Source organism: Hyalella azteca, unplaced genomic scaffold (assembly GCF_000764305.2).
Source record: "Hyalella azteca isolate HAZT.00-mixed unplaced genomic scaffold, Hazt_2.0.2 contig4930, whole genome shotgun sequence".
NCBI lineage: Eukaryota > Metazoa > Arthropoda > Malacostraca > Amphipoda > Hyalellidae > Hyalella > Hyalella azteca.
In genome coordinates this window covers 52,115-68,408 of record NW_025935138.1, presented here as the reverse complement: position 1 = coordinate 68,408, position 16,294 = coordinate 52,115, and the positions used below count along the sequence as shown (strand labels likewise).

Sequence of the window (16,294 nt, the reverse complement as noted above, 5' to 3'; positions counted from 1 at the left end):
TAAGCATGTGAGGTGTGCTCGTGAAAGCCTGCAAAAGTCAAGGTTTTCGGAGGTTTAATTTCTCAGAAAAGGTTTGTATTCTCAAAAAAGGCTTACATTATCAGAAATGGTTTGAATTCTCAAAAAAAGATTTAAATTGTCAGAAATGGTTTGAATTCTCAAAAAAGGTTCAAATTCACAGAAAAGGTTTAAGTTCTCCGAAAAGGTTCTAATTCTCAATGAAGTTTTTCAATAGTAAAGGGAGACTCAATTTTTTCGTAGGCGTTGAATTACAGTAGTTCGAAAACCATAGTCGGAACATCAATTTGGATTATCAATTTAAAAAAAAAAACATCAATTTGGATTTTAAAATTTAGGAATTATGTACTCCCAATTTTCGTTTGTATTACGAAATTGATTTATATTGCAAAAAACTTGTATTCCATGAAATTACGAGAGAAATTGCGAAACCCAGTGATTTGCGAAACATTTTTTCCAATATGCGATGGAGTGCACCAACGGCAGCTTGAGTAACGAGATACGAGGCGCAGAGACGATAATCACAGCGCATGCAAAACAGGTCTTGGTTACTGACGAAATTCTTCCTTAACACACGCAACGACGATGAGAACTTCCGGGACGTGTGATGTCTGCTCGCACCACCTGCAGCAATCATGTGTGAAACAAAGGACGTTATCCCAGTTAACAAAAATTAGAGATAAAAAAACTCCAATCAAAGTAACAGGACATTTCTTAACGAGTTATACAAACTGGCATGACCAACTGTGACGGCACATCATCTGTAAACCATAGGAAATAAATAATTAAATGTTAATTAGGGTCACTACGAGAACTTTTTAAAAATATGTAGTGTTCGATTGTTTCGACATTATTCAAGCTTACATTGTTTCCCGCAATTTACACAAGTCAGTATAGAAACAATTGATTGTTATTGATAAAACAACCTGTCTACATACGTACTGGTATGGCGTTTCTTACTTTCGAAATTACTATGTAGCTAATGTAAGCATTTTAGTAATTTCTCCTAAACAGACTCAACCCAGACTACTTGACGTCAATTAAATCAATTATTGCGTGTCATATCTGACTAACATATACACTGCGTGACAGCCTGGAAGACGCAAACTACTCTTTCACTCCAAGAAAGCGTCGCGCACACACAAGAATGTGATAGGAAACAAACGTTCTCGTGACGCTGTGATATAACTGCTTTGAATATCCTGATAACCCGTCATGGTGGACTGAACTCATTCTAGACTTGAGAGTCCCTGCGTGAAGGTTCTTAGTATAAAAGCGGACTGAGCGAGCGACATCGGTAGTTACAGCCGAACCTCTTCAGTGAAGATATCAAGCTGTGGAATACAACATTTCTATTAAATAAAAGTAAAATGAATTCCCTGGGTTTCGTCTTTAGTTTGGTAAGAATATGGATAAATTTAATACGATGTGCCAAAATATAAGTTATAAAAAGTTAGGGAATAAATAGTCGTGATGAATCGCTTTAGAAAAATTGCAAACTTAAACAAAAGGACCCTAGGATTTTCTTCTCATATTAGGATATGGTTGTATTTATTTTCTTTCCGTTCTTGTGACATATTTTAGAACTTTTAAATTATAAATTTGCTGTTGGAGGTTGCACGTTATAATTGTACTGGTACTGCGATATAAGGTCTCTCATCTCTTCGAGATCCAATCACAAACGTAATGCAAATGCCCATACCCGAGTAATTCATATAAGTTCATTCATGAAATCTGAATTTAAATAAGAGCTTACGATTTTTGTCCAGGCGCACGTTTGATTTTTTCCAAAGTACTCCAGGGTATGTTTATGATTTCTTCACTTATATCATTACCTATCACCATTAGATTTTTTACCTTGTTCCTAGCACAGGTTATATAGGATCGCACCGAGATATTATAGGTTCGAGTCAATTCTAAATGCTTGAAATATTCCCAGTGAATAACACAATAAATTTTTAAACAAATATTACAGTTGACCGTGTCAGCAATGGCGCTGGCGATGCCTCAGTTGGGAGGCGGTAGGAACGATGCTCAAGCGACGATCGTCCGTGATGATCGCAACATAAACAACGACGGCAGCTACCAGTTCATGTACGAGACCAGCAATGGCATCTTCAGGCAGGAACAGGGGCGAGAAAACAACGGCATGGAGCAATCCGGAGGCTGGAGGTACGTATTACGTGTGGGAAAATTATCGTTCAAGGCGATTTCTCATAATTGTCATGATAGGTTCATGCCGTGTTATTAAAATTCTGGAGCCTTGCAAGCTATAAAGCATGGTGCGTGCATGTGAACGTAGAATGCCGCACCAGGAACGGAATGAAGCAATTTTTAATTTAGATTTATGCATTAACAGAATACGAGGCATTAAAAAATAACATTAAATGCCTGGCTTGGCCTAATTATCGTTCGCTAACACTACTTTAGTAAAGGATATAATAATTCACGTTCATGAACAAACTGTAATTAAAACTTAAAACATTTCTCCCATGCAGCTACACATCACCTGAAGGAATACCTGTGGAAATCACTTTTGTGTCCAACGCTGGTGGCTATCAACCTGTCGGTGCCCTGCTGCCTGTCGCACCTCCTCTACCTTATCAACGCACTCAGGTCTACTAGATCCACATCACCAGCCCCCAAGTCTTCTTTACCCACATCCCAGCTCCAAGTCTTTTTTACCCACATCCCCAGCCCCAAGTCTACTATAGACCCACATTAACAACTCCAAGTGTACTAGACCCACATCCCCAGCTCCAAGTCTTCTACTTGGTCTACTGAAGTCGTCTACTTGGTCAAGTCTACTTGACTGAATCACCAGCCCCCTGGTTTACTAGACCCGCCTCAAAACTGCAAATTCAAAGTACTAATTTGTTTTAATTGCACGAAATTAAAAAGTTATTGCTAAAAGAAACAATGCAAACTTTTTATTCCGATTTTCTCGTTAATCCCGGAAATGAAGTTAATTTTTGTGAGCTTGAATTAACAATCAACCAAAGAATTGAATTAAACGTTGAAAATTTTTATTTCTATTGCTATCACGTAGATATTGAAGTTTTTTCATGAATAACCTTCCGTTGACCGGCTTTCGCATCAACAACTTTTACGACATGTAGGATACAGCGTTTTTACCTTCTTTTATCGTATTATTGTTGCTTAGATAAGAAAGGATATAAATGTTTTTACGCCTGATTGCATGACAATATCGTCTGCTGATTGAGTTAGTTTTCTTAAAAAAAGATTCAGTTAAGGATTTTTTATTGTGATTTAAAGAGAGATGAAGGAATATAGGTAAAATAAAAATTTTGGTTTCAAGGCTTTTGCAATATTATAATTTTTAAGTTGGCTGAGTTTGATTAACTCAAATGTTAAGTTTCTTTTATGTCTCTAGTTGGTTATGATTGTTGGAAGTTAGATTTCATTTATTCGCCAAGTTTGTTATTGAGATATAGTGAGAAGTAATTTTTTCATGCATAGTTAAAATTACAATGAACGTTGATCACGTGATGCACTTTAACCTCTTATGAACGCAGCCACATCAATGCAATCATTCTGATAATAAACAAAACCAGTTAATTTTGTTTAATTTTCTCCATAGATTATAAACTTCACAGCTTTCCATGATTGTTTCCCTCATAATTAATTATCTGTGTTTTGTGTTCTTCTTTTTGTCATCACAACGATCTCCAGAAAATTAGTTTAATTTTACTAGCATATTTTATAGTTCGAATGACACCGCGTATATACGGGACGGTTAGGACTGCTGGCCTGGACTTTCTGCCTCCATCAGAGGATTGTGGCTCTGAATTGAATAATATTCTCATGGAGTAAAGTGCACTATGTTCAAGCCGAAATTCATCATTGAAACCCATATTTGAAGTCGTAATTGAAAGTTTAAGAGTCGTACTCTCACTATTCAATTGATACAGTTTATACAGTAAAATTATAGAATGCCAACTAGAAGCAAAACAGTTCCTATAATAGGAGCATCTTCTAATGTTTTGAATGAAAGTTCCACTACAGTACAGGTATGATATTTTTGAAATTCTATAACGAATCCTATAAAAGAGCTTACAAAATAATTCCTACTAGCAGAAGAATGTTTAATTCTTTCCCGTCAAACTAATTACTAATGCTAATTTTGTAATACTAACAATAATTTTAGTTAAACACAGTTGAGACTCTCCAAGCGGGTCTGCAGTCAATACAGTGCTTGTCCTAAGGGCATCGTCCACTAAAGATTCCTCTAAATGCGGTGAAATAATATTTTCAAGTTAGTAAATGGTTGATTAAATGAGTCTTACTACAATTAATGAAGAATTAATATGTATTTATTTTTTCACTCAGTAACATCAAAGAGCCACTTGACGTTCACGGTTGACAGTTGCTGTCTGCCTCATTAGAGAAGTAAAGATATAATCTCTATAACATTCAGTTCATTGCAGCGTTCGACATTTACTTCACATAAGTGTTCGCAGGATACACATAAATGAGTACGAATCTATAGAAGAACTGGTGCAGATACTCTCAGCAAACTGTACTGCAAATACATGCTAATGATCCTACGCATCGATATTATAATGCAAAAGCTAAATACTGAATTTAGCGCTGATTTTCCATCTATTACTGTCTTTGATATTGACTGTGCAATGCGTCGTCTTTTGCAGTCAACATCACCTTGCCTAATGTGATAGTAAGTTTTAATATTTGATAACAACCAAATATCTCAATTATGTTCTAATTATTCTGCTATGTTAAACGATCTGGGCACGATTTTTATAATATCTTAACATTAATGATTAGCAAACAACCAAATTACGCACTGGGTTCCTTAGGTGTTTCTATAGTATAGGTATTACTCCATTATTTATAAACAGCAATCGCCGGAACCTTGCGCTGGGTCGGCTGCTGATGTGTACATCATATTTCTTTTGATTTTTCTCGACAATATCTCAACAGTTAAGAGCAGCAAACGTAGGAACTATGGGCTTGGTTGGCTGCTGATGTGTAAATCATATATCTTTTGATTTTTCTCGACAATATCTCAACAGTGAAGAGCAGCAAAACTATGGGCTGGATCGGCTGCTGATGTGTATATCATTTTTTTATTATTTTTATCGACAATATCTCAACAGTTAAAGAGCCGCAAACGAAGAATTATGGGCTGGGTCGGCTACCGATGAAAACATCCTATTCCTTTTGATTTTTCTCGACAATATCTAAACAGTTAAGAGCAGCAAACGAAGGAACTACGGGCTGGGTCGGCTATTGCTATCGACGTCATCGTAGCTGCTGAGGCGCTGCTCGATGTCGTGAAGGCGACGCTGCTGAGCCAGCGTGGCCGGCGTCGGCTGGTCGTAGCCATCATCACGCCCTTCTGGTCCGTCGATGTTGTCGTCCAGCCTGTCAAATTAAAAAATATAACTCAGTACTCACTGCAGTGAGTGACAGAGAGCGCATTTTCTCGTCGACGAAAACGTGAAGTCACGGACGGACGGACGGACAGACAGACGGACGGACGGACGGACGGACAGACAGACATGGCGAGCACAATAGTGCATTTTTTCCATAAATGAGAAAATGCGCTAAAATAAGATGATGGAATGTTTAGAACGATTTGTTGCTGATAACTTATTATTGGCATGAAAATGTTATTGATTCTTCTAAATTTATCGTGATTATGTTATTATTCGCGGGAGAAGTTATAACATTCTGTTTTTGGTTCGAGTTTGCATTTTCAGACTGCAACTAAATTTGACAAAGTCTGTATCAATATCTCATGATGTAACTGTTGCCTTTAATCCATTGTAATCATCGAAGATGAAGCGAAAAATTTATTTTAACAAATCTCCAAATGCGAGTCAATTTTCTGATTGAATGATAATTTGGCGTTTTGATACCGAGTGTGTATTAAATTTAAACACTATATATGAACTGATGCCATGTGAAGGGATTTTCTTCAATTGTTTATATACATAAGATACGAAAAAATCTTCCCATCAATCATTCATTCTATCAGAAATTGTTTCAGTTAGAAATATCTAAAGCACGATTGAATAATGTCGGTGTGAAATAAATTTTAATATTATTTAAGCAGAATTCAATGAAATTTAGCTTACGAAACCGCTAAGAAAGGAAAGAATAATGCTTCGAGACCGATGACAGTGCAGGATAATTTTGAAATGAATTCTTACCTCAGCAAGTTAAATAATAATACAGAATAATAATATCAGTTAATATTGGAATAAATACTATTTTCCGCCCTCACCCTGTAGTTCCATTCGCAGGTGAATCGGCTGCGCTTTCCACGGTGAGATCTTCAATATCTTGACTGTAGAAGTGAGGTGATAGCATGCAAAATAAACATAAAAAGTGACTTCTCACCATGCAATTCATGCAGATGAAGTTCCCATTTCAGATAAGCCATACTAATGCAGAGCGTAATAAATGCAGCTTTTCATGTATGGTCAACGTTGCTACCATATATTAAAATTTTCGGCATTTATTTTTAAGAATTCATCATTTTTATGCTAATTTTGATGAGATTAAATAACAATAATTGCATTATTAATTACATTATTCATTAGACAGTGCTCTCAGACTATCCTATAAGGAATATAGTTTCAAGTTTGCAAAAGCAAGAAAGTTTTTAGTTTAATATAATTCAGCCAAGCTTTGTTTGTGGGTCGTTGACGTTACCTTATATACATAAGCAAAAGACGAGGAAACTGTTCAATGTCATGTGCATTTAATCAAAAATTTAACACGTCTAAAAATATATGATAGGCACACATTAGTAAAAAGTTATAAAATTGATGAGTTTTGTGGCAAGTAATTCTATCTCAAAATGATGTTTTGTAATTAAGTTTTTACCCTAGGTCTACGAATACATTGATGGTTTTCGGTGATTTTCACATCTCATTGTCTGGTGGCTTGAGAAGCCGTTAGTAGATAAATAGTGAAGCATTGAATTTGAGAATTTTCCTAACAAAATTTAGAGGTGTGAGCGACCCTGCATTAGGGCCACCTTAGACTCGAGGAGCACGTAAATTAGATTATCTAAGTCCGCTTGCGCTCGGGTTACGAATTAAGGGCAGCCTTTTGGCAGCTTGCTAGCTCGGTATGACTCGTGTCGGCCAACCCTTTTCATATTCTCAGACACAGTAAAGTCGAAGAGGAGATTCTGACCAGAAACTGATTTCGGTCGGGCGGCCAAACACACCCATAATAACTTTGCGCCGAAGTAGTGACTCTTCGGCCGAAGCCTAGGAGGTACCCGAATCTTGTAGGGGCTTGTTCCATACTAAAAATGTAGCTCTGGTGATTATAATTATTTAGATTTCCTACTTACTCGACGTCTTTTACGGCCCAGACGTTGAGTTTAGCATCAGCGCCGCCAGTGTACATGAGCTCGCCGACGATGGCGAGGCACTGGATGCTCGACTCGTGACCGACGAAGAGCTTCTTGAGAGCGCCGCTCTTAGCATCGTAGGCGCGGACGAAAGAGTCCACACTGGCTGTGAACACTGTCGGAAATACGTTTCGTCAGCAACAGTGCTGCATAATTCGTGTATATTTTGTGTATGAACCCAATCTATGGCCATGTGTTACATAGTTCCGGCTACTGACATATCCCATTATGCAGCTTAACGCAGATGATGGCATGTTTAGCGCCTTTGTAAACTCTGGTGCAGTTGCCGAACTCGCGCACCCAACAGCGCGCAGTACCGTCTTGACTGCCTGAGTACAGCAGAAGGTTGAAGACAGTCAGGCATATTACTGGACCTGAGTGACCTTCCATCACCTGCGCACAAAGACAACGTACAATGACTGCATCTCAGCCATCTTTTACCTATGACGTAGATAGTAAATATCAGAGTCATACCTTCAAACTTGACTGTTTATGTATTTCTTCACTACCAGATTCGAAATTATCCACATGAACTTTACACCAATTTAAAATTAGATCTGACATATCAGCTTGAATAGCTTTTAAGTTGAAATTTTTATACGTTCCAAGGAATTTCTTCAGTTGAAGTTTGAGTTGTACCTTGAGACACTTGTATCGTACCTTGAACCACTTGTTTTGTACCCTGAGACACTTGTATCGTACCTTGAGACACTTGTATCGTACCTTGAGACACTTGTAGCGTACCTTGAGACACTTGTATCGTACCTTGAGACACTTGACACATCTAGATGTGTATAAGAGACAGGTATATCATCATTCAATGTCACATAATCGTATATGTATATCATCATTGAATGTCTCATAATTGTATATGTATATCATCATTGAATGTTTCGTAATCGTATATGTATATCATCATTCAATGTCTCATAATCGTATATGTATATCATCATTCAATGTCTCATAATCGTATATGTATATTATATCAATGCTCTTTTATTGCGGGTGCGATGCAAGTAATCGTGTAACACTCTGATTTAAGTAGTTAATGATCTTACGAGATTATGAAGTGTATAGCGTTTGTTTAAATCGATGTTTTTCAGCGGGGGAAAATAGGGGTTCAAGTAAACTAGTTTCAGTTAAATTTAGTTAGTCTGTAATAATACTAGATTATAAAGTGTAAAGCTTTAGCTTTTACCACGGTAAATGTGTAGCCAAGTAAGCGCGATATGTTCCAGTTATCGTAATCTTATAATCATCAACAACTTTTTAAAACAAAGCACGACCCGAAAACTATTTCCAATTAGAAGATAAAATTTCAAGAAATAATTTTTTCAACACTCAATCATGTACCATGCAATGGTTCAATAATAAGCGAAACACTCACCGTAATAACCGTAAATTTCAAATATTAATACATTTTCACATAATCTATTATTGAATAATATCGTTCAATAACAAGAGAGACACTCGTCGGAATAGCAGTACATTTTCAATAATTATATATTTTTACATCATCTATTATTAATAATATAATGCAATAATAAGAGAAACACTGACCGGAACAGCCGTACATTTCCATTAATACATTATCACATTACCTATTATTAAATGATATAATTGATTAATAAGCGAAACACTCGCCGGAACAATCGTACATTTCCATTAATACATTATCACATTACCTATTATTAATAATATAAATTATATAATGCAATAATAAGAGAAACACTGACCGGAACAGCCGTACATTTTATTAGCCAGTTTTATGTCCATGAAGCTGAGCCAGAGGCGGTTCCCCAACAACGGCTGAGCGAGAACCTGTTTAGCCACAATCGTTGCTTTGCCGTTCATGGAGAAGAACTGGAAACAAAGATTTTGTGCATTAAAAGGCAACTTTTTGTCTGAGTTTTTATCTTTGCCTCTAATCAAGTTGTTATCTAGTGTTAGGTTGTACAGCATGTACTCAATGAATTTTAGATAAACGACAAATAATATTTAATTGTACGAGTATTATAAGGAAAAACTGCAAATGAGGACAGCATATTGTTTACATACTGTTTCACCGAAGGCATTTGAATTTAAGCGACATTAAATTAGCAAATCTAGAGAACAATCGAACAAATGTGTACTTTTCCTTGCACCAACGAAATTAGATTCTCAAAGAACGTCCGGGTTTCGGACTTTCATCTGATAGGTTACCAAAATGGCATACTACCAATAGGATCCCGATCACTCACATGGCTACCGTAGTGCATGACCGAGTGGTAGTCGTAAGGCACTTCATAGTTTTTGGTTTGGTACTTGCCGAAGTTACTTATAGTCTCTGGACTGATGTTTTCCGTCTTTATTTCCACAAACTCGTCGCGATCAGATCGCGATTGCTCGTGAAAGAAGCCTAATGCGTGCCCGATCTCGTGGACAGTTGAACCAATCTGCGCGAGTCAAACGGAACGCATAGGATAGTGAAACTTAACCTGAAACAAATATTTCAACAATTAATGAGAATTAAAAATTTGATTCGCGAGAGGGTTTAAGCTCTGAAGACATTCTACATACATTTCCATATATTCCACACAATGTATGGAACTCTGTAATTCCATACATTCGAAAATAATTAGAAGGCGGCACACTAGCGCGGCCGTGGGCAAAACTATCCTAATAAATTCAACACCGCAATAAGAAACATAAATAGCATAATTCCATACATTCGAAAATAATTAGAAGGCGGCACACTAGCGCGGCCGTGGGCAAAACTATCCTAATAAATTCAACACCGCAATAAGAAACATAAATAGCATAATTCCATACATTCGAAAATAATTAGAAGGCGGCACACTAGCGCGGCCGTGGGCAAAACAATCCTAGTAAATTCAACACCGCAATAAGAAACATAAATAGCATAATTCCATACATTCGAAAATAATTAGAAGGCGGCATACTAGCGCGGCCGTGGGCAAAACTTTCCTAATAAATTCCTAATAAAAAATAATAATAATAAAAAAATAAACACCGCAAGAAGGAAAATAAATAGCATTGTTACATTAGACACGCAGTTTGGGTGCAGCCAGATCTGCTGGCCATGGTCAGACACCCTGCCGATGTAGGAGGCGCACTGGTTGCTGTTCAAGAAAATCAAGCGAGCGCCGGTGTAGTTAGGGTCTGCTGCTTTGAACGTCACGCACGTCTTGTCCTGCCAGTGCGCGATGGCTTTCTGCACGCCCGTGCGGTTGATGATGGCTGTAGTGTGAATAATGGAATAAATTTACTCGAGTTTATCATGGCAAATTTACTCGAGTTTATCATGGCTGCAGTATGAATATTGGAGTAAATTTACTCGAGTTTATCATGGCTGTAGTATGAATATTGGAATAAATTAACTCGAGTTTATGAATATTGGAATAAATTAACTTGAGTTTATCATGGCTGCAGTATGACTATTGGAGTAAATTAAATAGAGTTTATTTAAAAATATTACGATAAGTCACGATAAGTTTAAGATATTATTAACATTTATTAAAGTGATAGGGTCATAGTGTGGTTTACGATGGCTGCAATATAAATATTAGGCTAAATTAAGTTGAGTGTACCATTTTAATATCGTTAAAAGCGTTAGGGGCATACATCGGCTTACGATGTATTATGAATATTAGGAGAAATTTAGTTCAGAATTGTAATTGTACCCTTTGAAAGTGTTAGCGGCAGATAATGTCATGAACTATAAAAGTACCGTAATCGTTCCTAGATTATTATTTCAGTAGAATTGTTGACATACATTTCGGATGAATAAAGTTGAACGGATGAGTAAAGGTATGTAGCAATGAGTAATTTATGACACGTGAAGGTTAAAATGTTCATCAACAGTTATTGTCCCTTTTTTAATTGTAGACAATTTCAATTGGTTATCTCACGAACGTATTGTAAGAACTCGAGGTAAATATTACACAAGTTATTTCCTTTCTTTACGATAAGGTGGTTAAGTTAGCGGAGCAAAGGTTATTTTATGTTTTCGATAATATTTCGATTTTCCTCTTTTCACTATAGTAAAATATTTTCATTTTCCTGCCTATCTACGAGAAAAGACATTAATTTTGTTAGATATTCAGGTTTGTTAAAATACTCGATTTATGGCAAACTAATTCTTAGTTCACTAATAATGAAATGTAACCTAAAAACTCTGATGTACCTATCGTCAAGATAATCTCTCGCAAACGGATACCGTAGTTACAATAACAATAATATTATTAATAGTAATACTAATAATAATAATAGCAGTAGTAAAGGATTAACAGGAGTGAGATCTAACAACAATAAAAAAACAATAATAATACTTATAATGATACCAATAATCATCATAATAATGATAATAATAAAAATAAGATATTCTTACAGTCGCCAAAAGTGTAAGGCACAGAGATGACGCCACTTGGGCCGGAGGGCCACAACAATATCAATAATATTGATTTATTTAATAATAATACTTATAATGATGCCAATAATAACAATAATAATGATAAATAAGATATTCTTACAGTCTCCAAAAGTGTAAGGCACGCACAGAGATGACGCCGCTGGGGTCGGAGGGCCACAACAATATGAATAATATTGATTTATTTAATAATACTTATAATGATACCAATAATAACAATAAAATATTCTTACAGTCGTCAAAAGTGTAAGGCACGGAGATGGCGCCACTGGGGTCGGAGGGCCACAACAATATCAATAATATTGATTTATTTATTGATTTATTTAATAATAATACTTATAATGATACCAATAATAACAATAATAATAAAATATTCTTACAGTCGCCAAAAGTGTAAGGCACAGAGATGACGCCGCTGGGGTCGGAGGGCCACAGCAGTACGCTGTAGGGGGTCGCCTTCCTCGTGACGGCCTCCGTACGTTGCTGCTGCGTCAGCACGATGTCGCCCTCGAACGCGTGCTCTGATAACGTCTCTGGGTCCAGCTCCTTAGGCACTATCGTTGACTGCCCAATCTAAACAAATTAGAGAAATTTCGAAAAATGTCGTGCTCTGATAACGTCTCTGGGTCCAGCTCATCAGGGACTATCNGCCATGTCCGTCCGTCCGTCCGTGACTTCACGTTTTCGTCGACGAGAAAATGCGCTCTCTGTCACTCACTGCAGTGAGTACTGAGTTATATTTTTTTATTGGAAACTTTCGATTTAAGCAGTCTAATGATATAAGTACTAGTCTATGCAAGTAATGAACGTTTCATTGCAATCCGTAATAATAAATTACGATAGATAAAGTAAGTAAAGTAATAAACAAGATAGATAAGTAGTTCCGATAGACAAAGTTATGCTAAATCACATGGAAATAATAGAAAAACAGAACATTTATTTTTAGGATGTGTTATGTGAACCTGTCGTTTTTCAGCCAGTAAATGAAATTTCCGGCACGTTGGTCTCAAAACACCAATACAGCACGAGGCGCATGCCAATAACATAATTGAAGTCTATTTTAATTCCATGAAAAAAATATCCGCAAGTCCCAAGCTGTCCTAGCCAATATTTTAAATATAAGCTCGCCTAATGATTGACACTATGATAAATCAGCCAAAAATTCCGACGTATTTTACCTTATACATTTATTTTTTATAATATAATTTATTATCGTATCAGAAAATTAATTAGATTATAGAAAATATTTAAAAATTATAGATGAATATTTCTCGTTCTCTCTCGTATTTTCCGGTAAATAATGGTACTAAATACACATACTATTGTTGTATTAATGTATGAAGCGGTTTTCTTTAGCTCACAAACATGATGAAATTATCGTCGAGCGAAAACGAATGCAATCGAAGAAAGACAGACGCCATAAAGCGAAAACCTTGCACCGTGGAAAAACACTTGCAGCAAAAATTCCCACCAGAACTTAATGTCTTACGTAAGATGTCATGTAAATTACGGAACATTTTTTGATTGGTGCGAGTAGTTTCGCTCTATATCCTAGTGCATCAGATGATAATATCTTGACTGACGCGCTCGATAATACGAATATCGTTACCAACGAAAAGTTTTTCCATACATCAAAATGATTGCACCAGATCGTGGATGTGTCGTTCCACTTTAGAATAGCTGTTTTCCTGTACATAATTGGACATCACTCCCGGAACTATCATCCGATTGCTCTCATCCACAGGCAACAATGATGGTTAAATGCAAGCGAGTAACCGCATTGTCCTGGAAACTCACAATCGCTAAGCACAGGTTATCCTCTGAATAGCATCCCCAGACAATGAACCCGTTCCATAATTGCGGTACGGACGCCACGTTTAGGTCTATGCTTCAATAATTGATAAGCTGTATCTCCTCTATGCTTCAATAATCATGAAGTGAATTGATAAGCTGTGTCTCCGCTACATGGCGCATTAACTCTTTCATGGTTCAAGCTTGAATGAGATCGTGATTTAAGTGGACTGCATAAGCGTTTTTGCAGGATTAAATTACAAGCCTTCCAGGATGTCTAATTCAGATCGAGATGATACAAGCGATGATTTAGATAAAAACCAGTGACGCACGATCGGAAATCCGAAAATTAAATTTGAACGGCAATTGCTTCATTGCCAAAAATCAGAGAACAAAAACACATTTTTCACAATGAGATAGAATGTAAAATTTCACGGAACATAAGAGAAACATAACAGAGAAAGTAACAGAGATTTCTTGACAATACCAAAATAGTATGCAAATAAAGTATCAAAATTGAGGTTCAGCGTAACAAAATTAACAATCAAAACAACAACAATCAATTAACAATCAATTCAGCGTAACAATCAATCAAATTAGAATTTGATTGATTAGTTTAAAACCATATCTCCTACATCAACACCCTTTTCATCAATGACACCGCCACCAAATTAACAACTACCTCTCCATACGTCCAGAAAAAGATACCGTCAATTAAACATCAATGTATAATTCAGTACCAACGTCCATGATAATGATACCGATTAGGTGGGCCAGAAACTCGAAACAAATTTCTAAAAAGCTTCAACGCAGAACGGTGATACCCGGATACATTTTTCATAAGTTATACCGTAATCTATAACATATAATTAAATAAATTGAATTATAATTACTTAGGTTTTTTTACTTTCGCATTGTACTAATGATAAAACCTAGAATATAACAACTTGCTAAGATGTAATATTTTTCTTAAAAATACACCAAACAATAACACTTCCTCCATCACTAGCAGCAAGGTAGCAGATAAGTTCATATTATAACAGAAAACAGCATTTGGATTATTCACAAATTTTACAAAAAACGTTTCTGGAATTGATTTTTTTGAAAGTTCAAACCTTCAATCAAAATGACAATAAGTAGGATACTGATAAAGTTCAAAGTTTACGCTCAAGACAATCTAAAGAGCAAGAACTGAATGGGAATGAACCGATAAGGCATTTTTAAAACAATCCTCGCAGCAAATTGCAATTCTCTGATGATGGTTTTCAGCGCAAATGCTGTATTTCATTAAAGTATTTTAGTCAAAATAGATATGCTTTTTGAAAGGTCAGAATTAATTAATAATGTTATTGCAGCCTAACGAAACAACCACCGAAATTTCACTCGGGATGACGTGTGAAATTTCGAACAATCGATTTCAAACCATAAAACTCAAAATTGACTCCAATTTATCGAATTAAAAAAAATCTGAAAATCATTCACGGCGTAATTTCAACTGATTACATACAAATTAACCTTCGACTGTTAATTACAGTTCACATAACAGCAAATTTCCGAATAATATCTTTATAATTATACTGACATATAAAAGAATTGAGGTGTGTTATAATAATAATAATAGCGTATTTAGCCTTTATTAGGCCGTAGGCCTGTCGCCGATTCTTAACATCACAGAACACACATAGTTATGAGACACATAGTAATACTATTTAAACACTCAACTCATTTTATTACTTTTTATACTTTCGTTTTTTCATATACGAGAAGAGAAAAGGCAACTCACGGGCAACAGAATTGCGCTGGACGCGACGGTAAGGTAGGCGGTTATCAAAACGAGGAGCTCGACTGTGAACGTCATGGCAGCGCCGCTACTTTATCAACACAAGGCCGAGTTGTGGTGCACGCTTTCTTATATAGCAGCGGAGGGTCCCGGACACGCTGTTATGGGGAGCTGGTGTGCGTCTCATGAGTCATAACGATCATTTAACCCTGTACCGCCGTGTGTCACTCTCCGGGAAAATAACTTTCAACTTTAATTATATACGTAAACTATTGAGTGTAGAAACCTGAGGACGTTTGTACGCAACAGAGAACATTTTAAAGTTGTCGTACGTGGAGGCAAATTATACGTAAACTATTGAGTGTAGCAACCTGAGGACGTTTGTACGCAACAGAGAACATTTTAAAGTTGTACGTGGCGGCAAATTATACGTAAACTTGAGTGTAGCAATCTGAGGACGTTTGTACGCAACAGAGAACATTTCAAAGTTGTCATACGTGGCGGCAACCATCAGTGCAAGTCATTTTGCGCTCACTAGAACGTAGGTCTCCTTTTTGGGAAGTAGACTTGTGACAATATTGTTCCGGTTACTCATATTTGGTGGTAGAGAGTTAAATGCACTCTTTCTGACACTCAGATCTGCAGCTCAGGATCGTGTAGCGGAGGAGTACGAATTCCATTGAAGAGAAAAAGTGACGTTTTACAATTTGCCTACTTCTGCGAAGCTTTTCAGTTTATACTGGCATTCACTAATCTCTATATTATTCCCAATTCTTTGTGTTATATTATGTTTTGTGCACTCCTGTGTGTCTCTAAATAATTCACGGTTCATGTAGCGAAAGAAATATAAACTTCATACAGA

At 36.5% G+C, this 16,294-nt stretch overlaps 3 protein-coding genes across 3 annotated transcripts; 1 reads left to right on the top strand and 2 right to left on the bottom strand.

The window, feature by feature from the left end:
- The first annotated feature begins 1,324 nt into the window (after positions 1-1,324).
- Positions 1,325-3,292, top strand: LOC108674986 (larval cuticle protein LCP-22-like). Its single transcript, XM_018162978.2, has 3 exons — positions 1,325-1,418; positions 1,994-2,190; positions 2,517-3,292. The coding sequence occupies exons 1-3, from the start codon at positions 1,389-1,391 to the stop codon at positions 2,641-2,643; spliced, it is 354 nt and encodes a 117-aa protein (XP_018018467.1). The 5' UTR covers positions 1,325-1,388; the 3' UTR covers positions 2,644-3,292.
- Positions 3,293-3,342: 50 nt separating this feature from the next.
- LOC108674975 (WD repeat-containing protein 86) lies at positions 3,343-8,202 on the bottom strand. The gene is made up of 5 exons (XM_018162968.2): positions 8,198-8,202; positions 7,651-7,825; positions 7,373-7,547; positions 6,290-6,352; positions 3,343-5,424 (listed from the first exon to the last, which is right to left on the bottom strand). Exons 2-5 carry the CDS (start codon positions 7,820-7,822, stop codon positions 5,271-5,273), a joined length of 564 nt encoding a protein of 187 aa, XP_018018457.1. The 5' UTR covers positions 7,823-7,825; positions 8,198-8,202; the 3' UTR covers positions 3,343-5,270.
- Positions 8,203-8,581: 379 nt separating this feature from the next.
- On the bottom strand, positions 8,582-15,599 carry LOC108674940 (blastula protease 10-like). The gene is made up of 6 exons (XM_018162931.2): positions 15,436-15,599; positions 12,242-12,434; positions 10,476-10,672; positions 9,673-9,867; positions 9,169-9,295; positions 8,582-8,586 (listed from the first exon to the last, which is right to left on the bottom strand). Exons 1-6 carry the CDS (start codon positions 15,508-15,510, stop codon positions 8,582-8,584), a joined length of 792 nt encoding a protein of 263 aa, XP_018018420.1. The 5' UTR covers positions 15,511-15,599.
- Positions 15,600-16,294: the final 695 nt, after the last annotated feature.

Bases quoted from the DNA above. Each gene is read 5' to 3' on its own strand.
- LOC108674975 (XM_018162968.2), bottom strand. From the start codon at position 7,822: ATGGAAGGTCACTCAGGTCCAGTAATATGCCTGACTGTCTTCAACCTT. The intron at 7,548-7,650 runs GTCAGTAGCCGG...TATTTCCGACAG, and splicing joins TAAGCTGCATAATGGGATAT to TGTTCACAGCCAGTGTGGAC. The intron at 5,425-6,289 runs GTGAGGGCGGAA...TTAATTTGACAG, and splicing joins CCTGCGAATGGAACTACAGG to GCTGGACGACAACATCGACG.
- LOC108674986 (XM_018162978.2), top strand. From the start codon at position 1,389: ATGAATTCCCTGGGTTTCGTCTTTAGTTTG. The intron at 1,419-1,993 runs GTAAGAATATGG...CAAATATTACAG, and splicing joins TGGGTTTCGTCTTTAGTTTG to TTGACCGTGTCAGCAATGGC. The intron at 2,191-2,516 runs GTACGTATTACG...TCTCCCATGCAG, and splicing joins GAGCAATCCGGAGGCTGGAG to CTACACATCACCTGAAGGAA.
- LOC108674940 (XM_018162931.2), bottom strand. From the start codon at position 15,510: ATGACGTTCACAGTCGAGCTCCTCGTTTTGATAACCGCCTACCTTACC. The intron at 12,435-15,435 runs GTGAGTTGCCTT...TAATTTGTTTAG, and splicing joins CCAGCGCAATTCTGTTGCCC to ATTGGGCAGTCAACGATAGT. The intron at 9,296-9,672 runs GTGAGTGATCGG...CTTTGTTTCCAG, and splicing joins TCATGCACTACGGTAGCCAT to TTCTTCTCCATGAACGGCAA.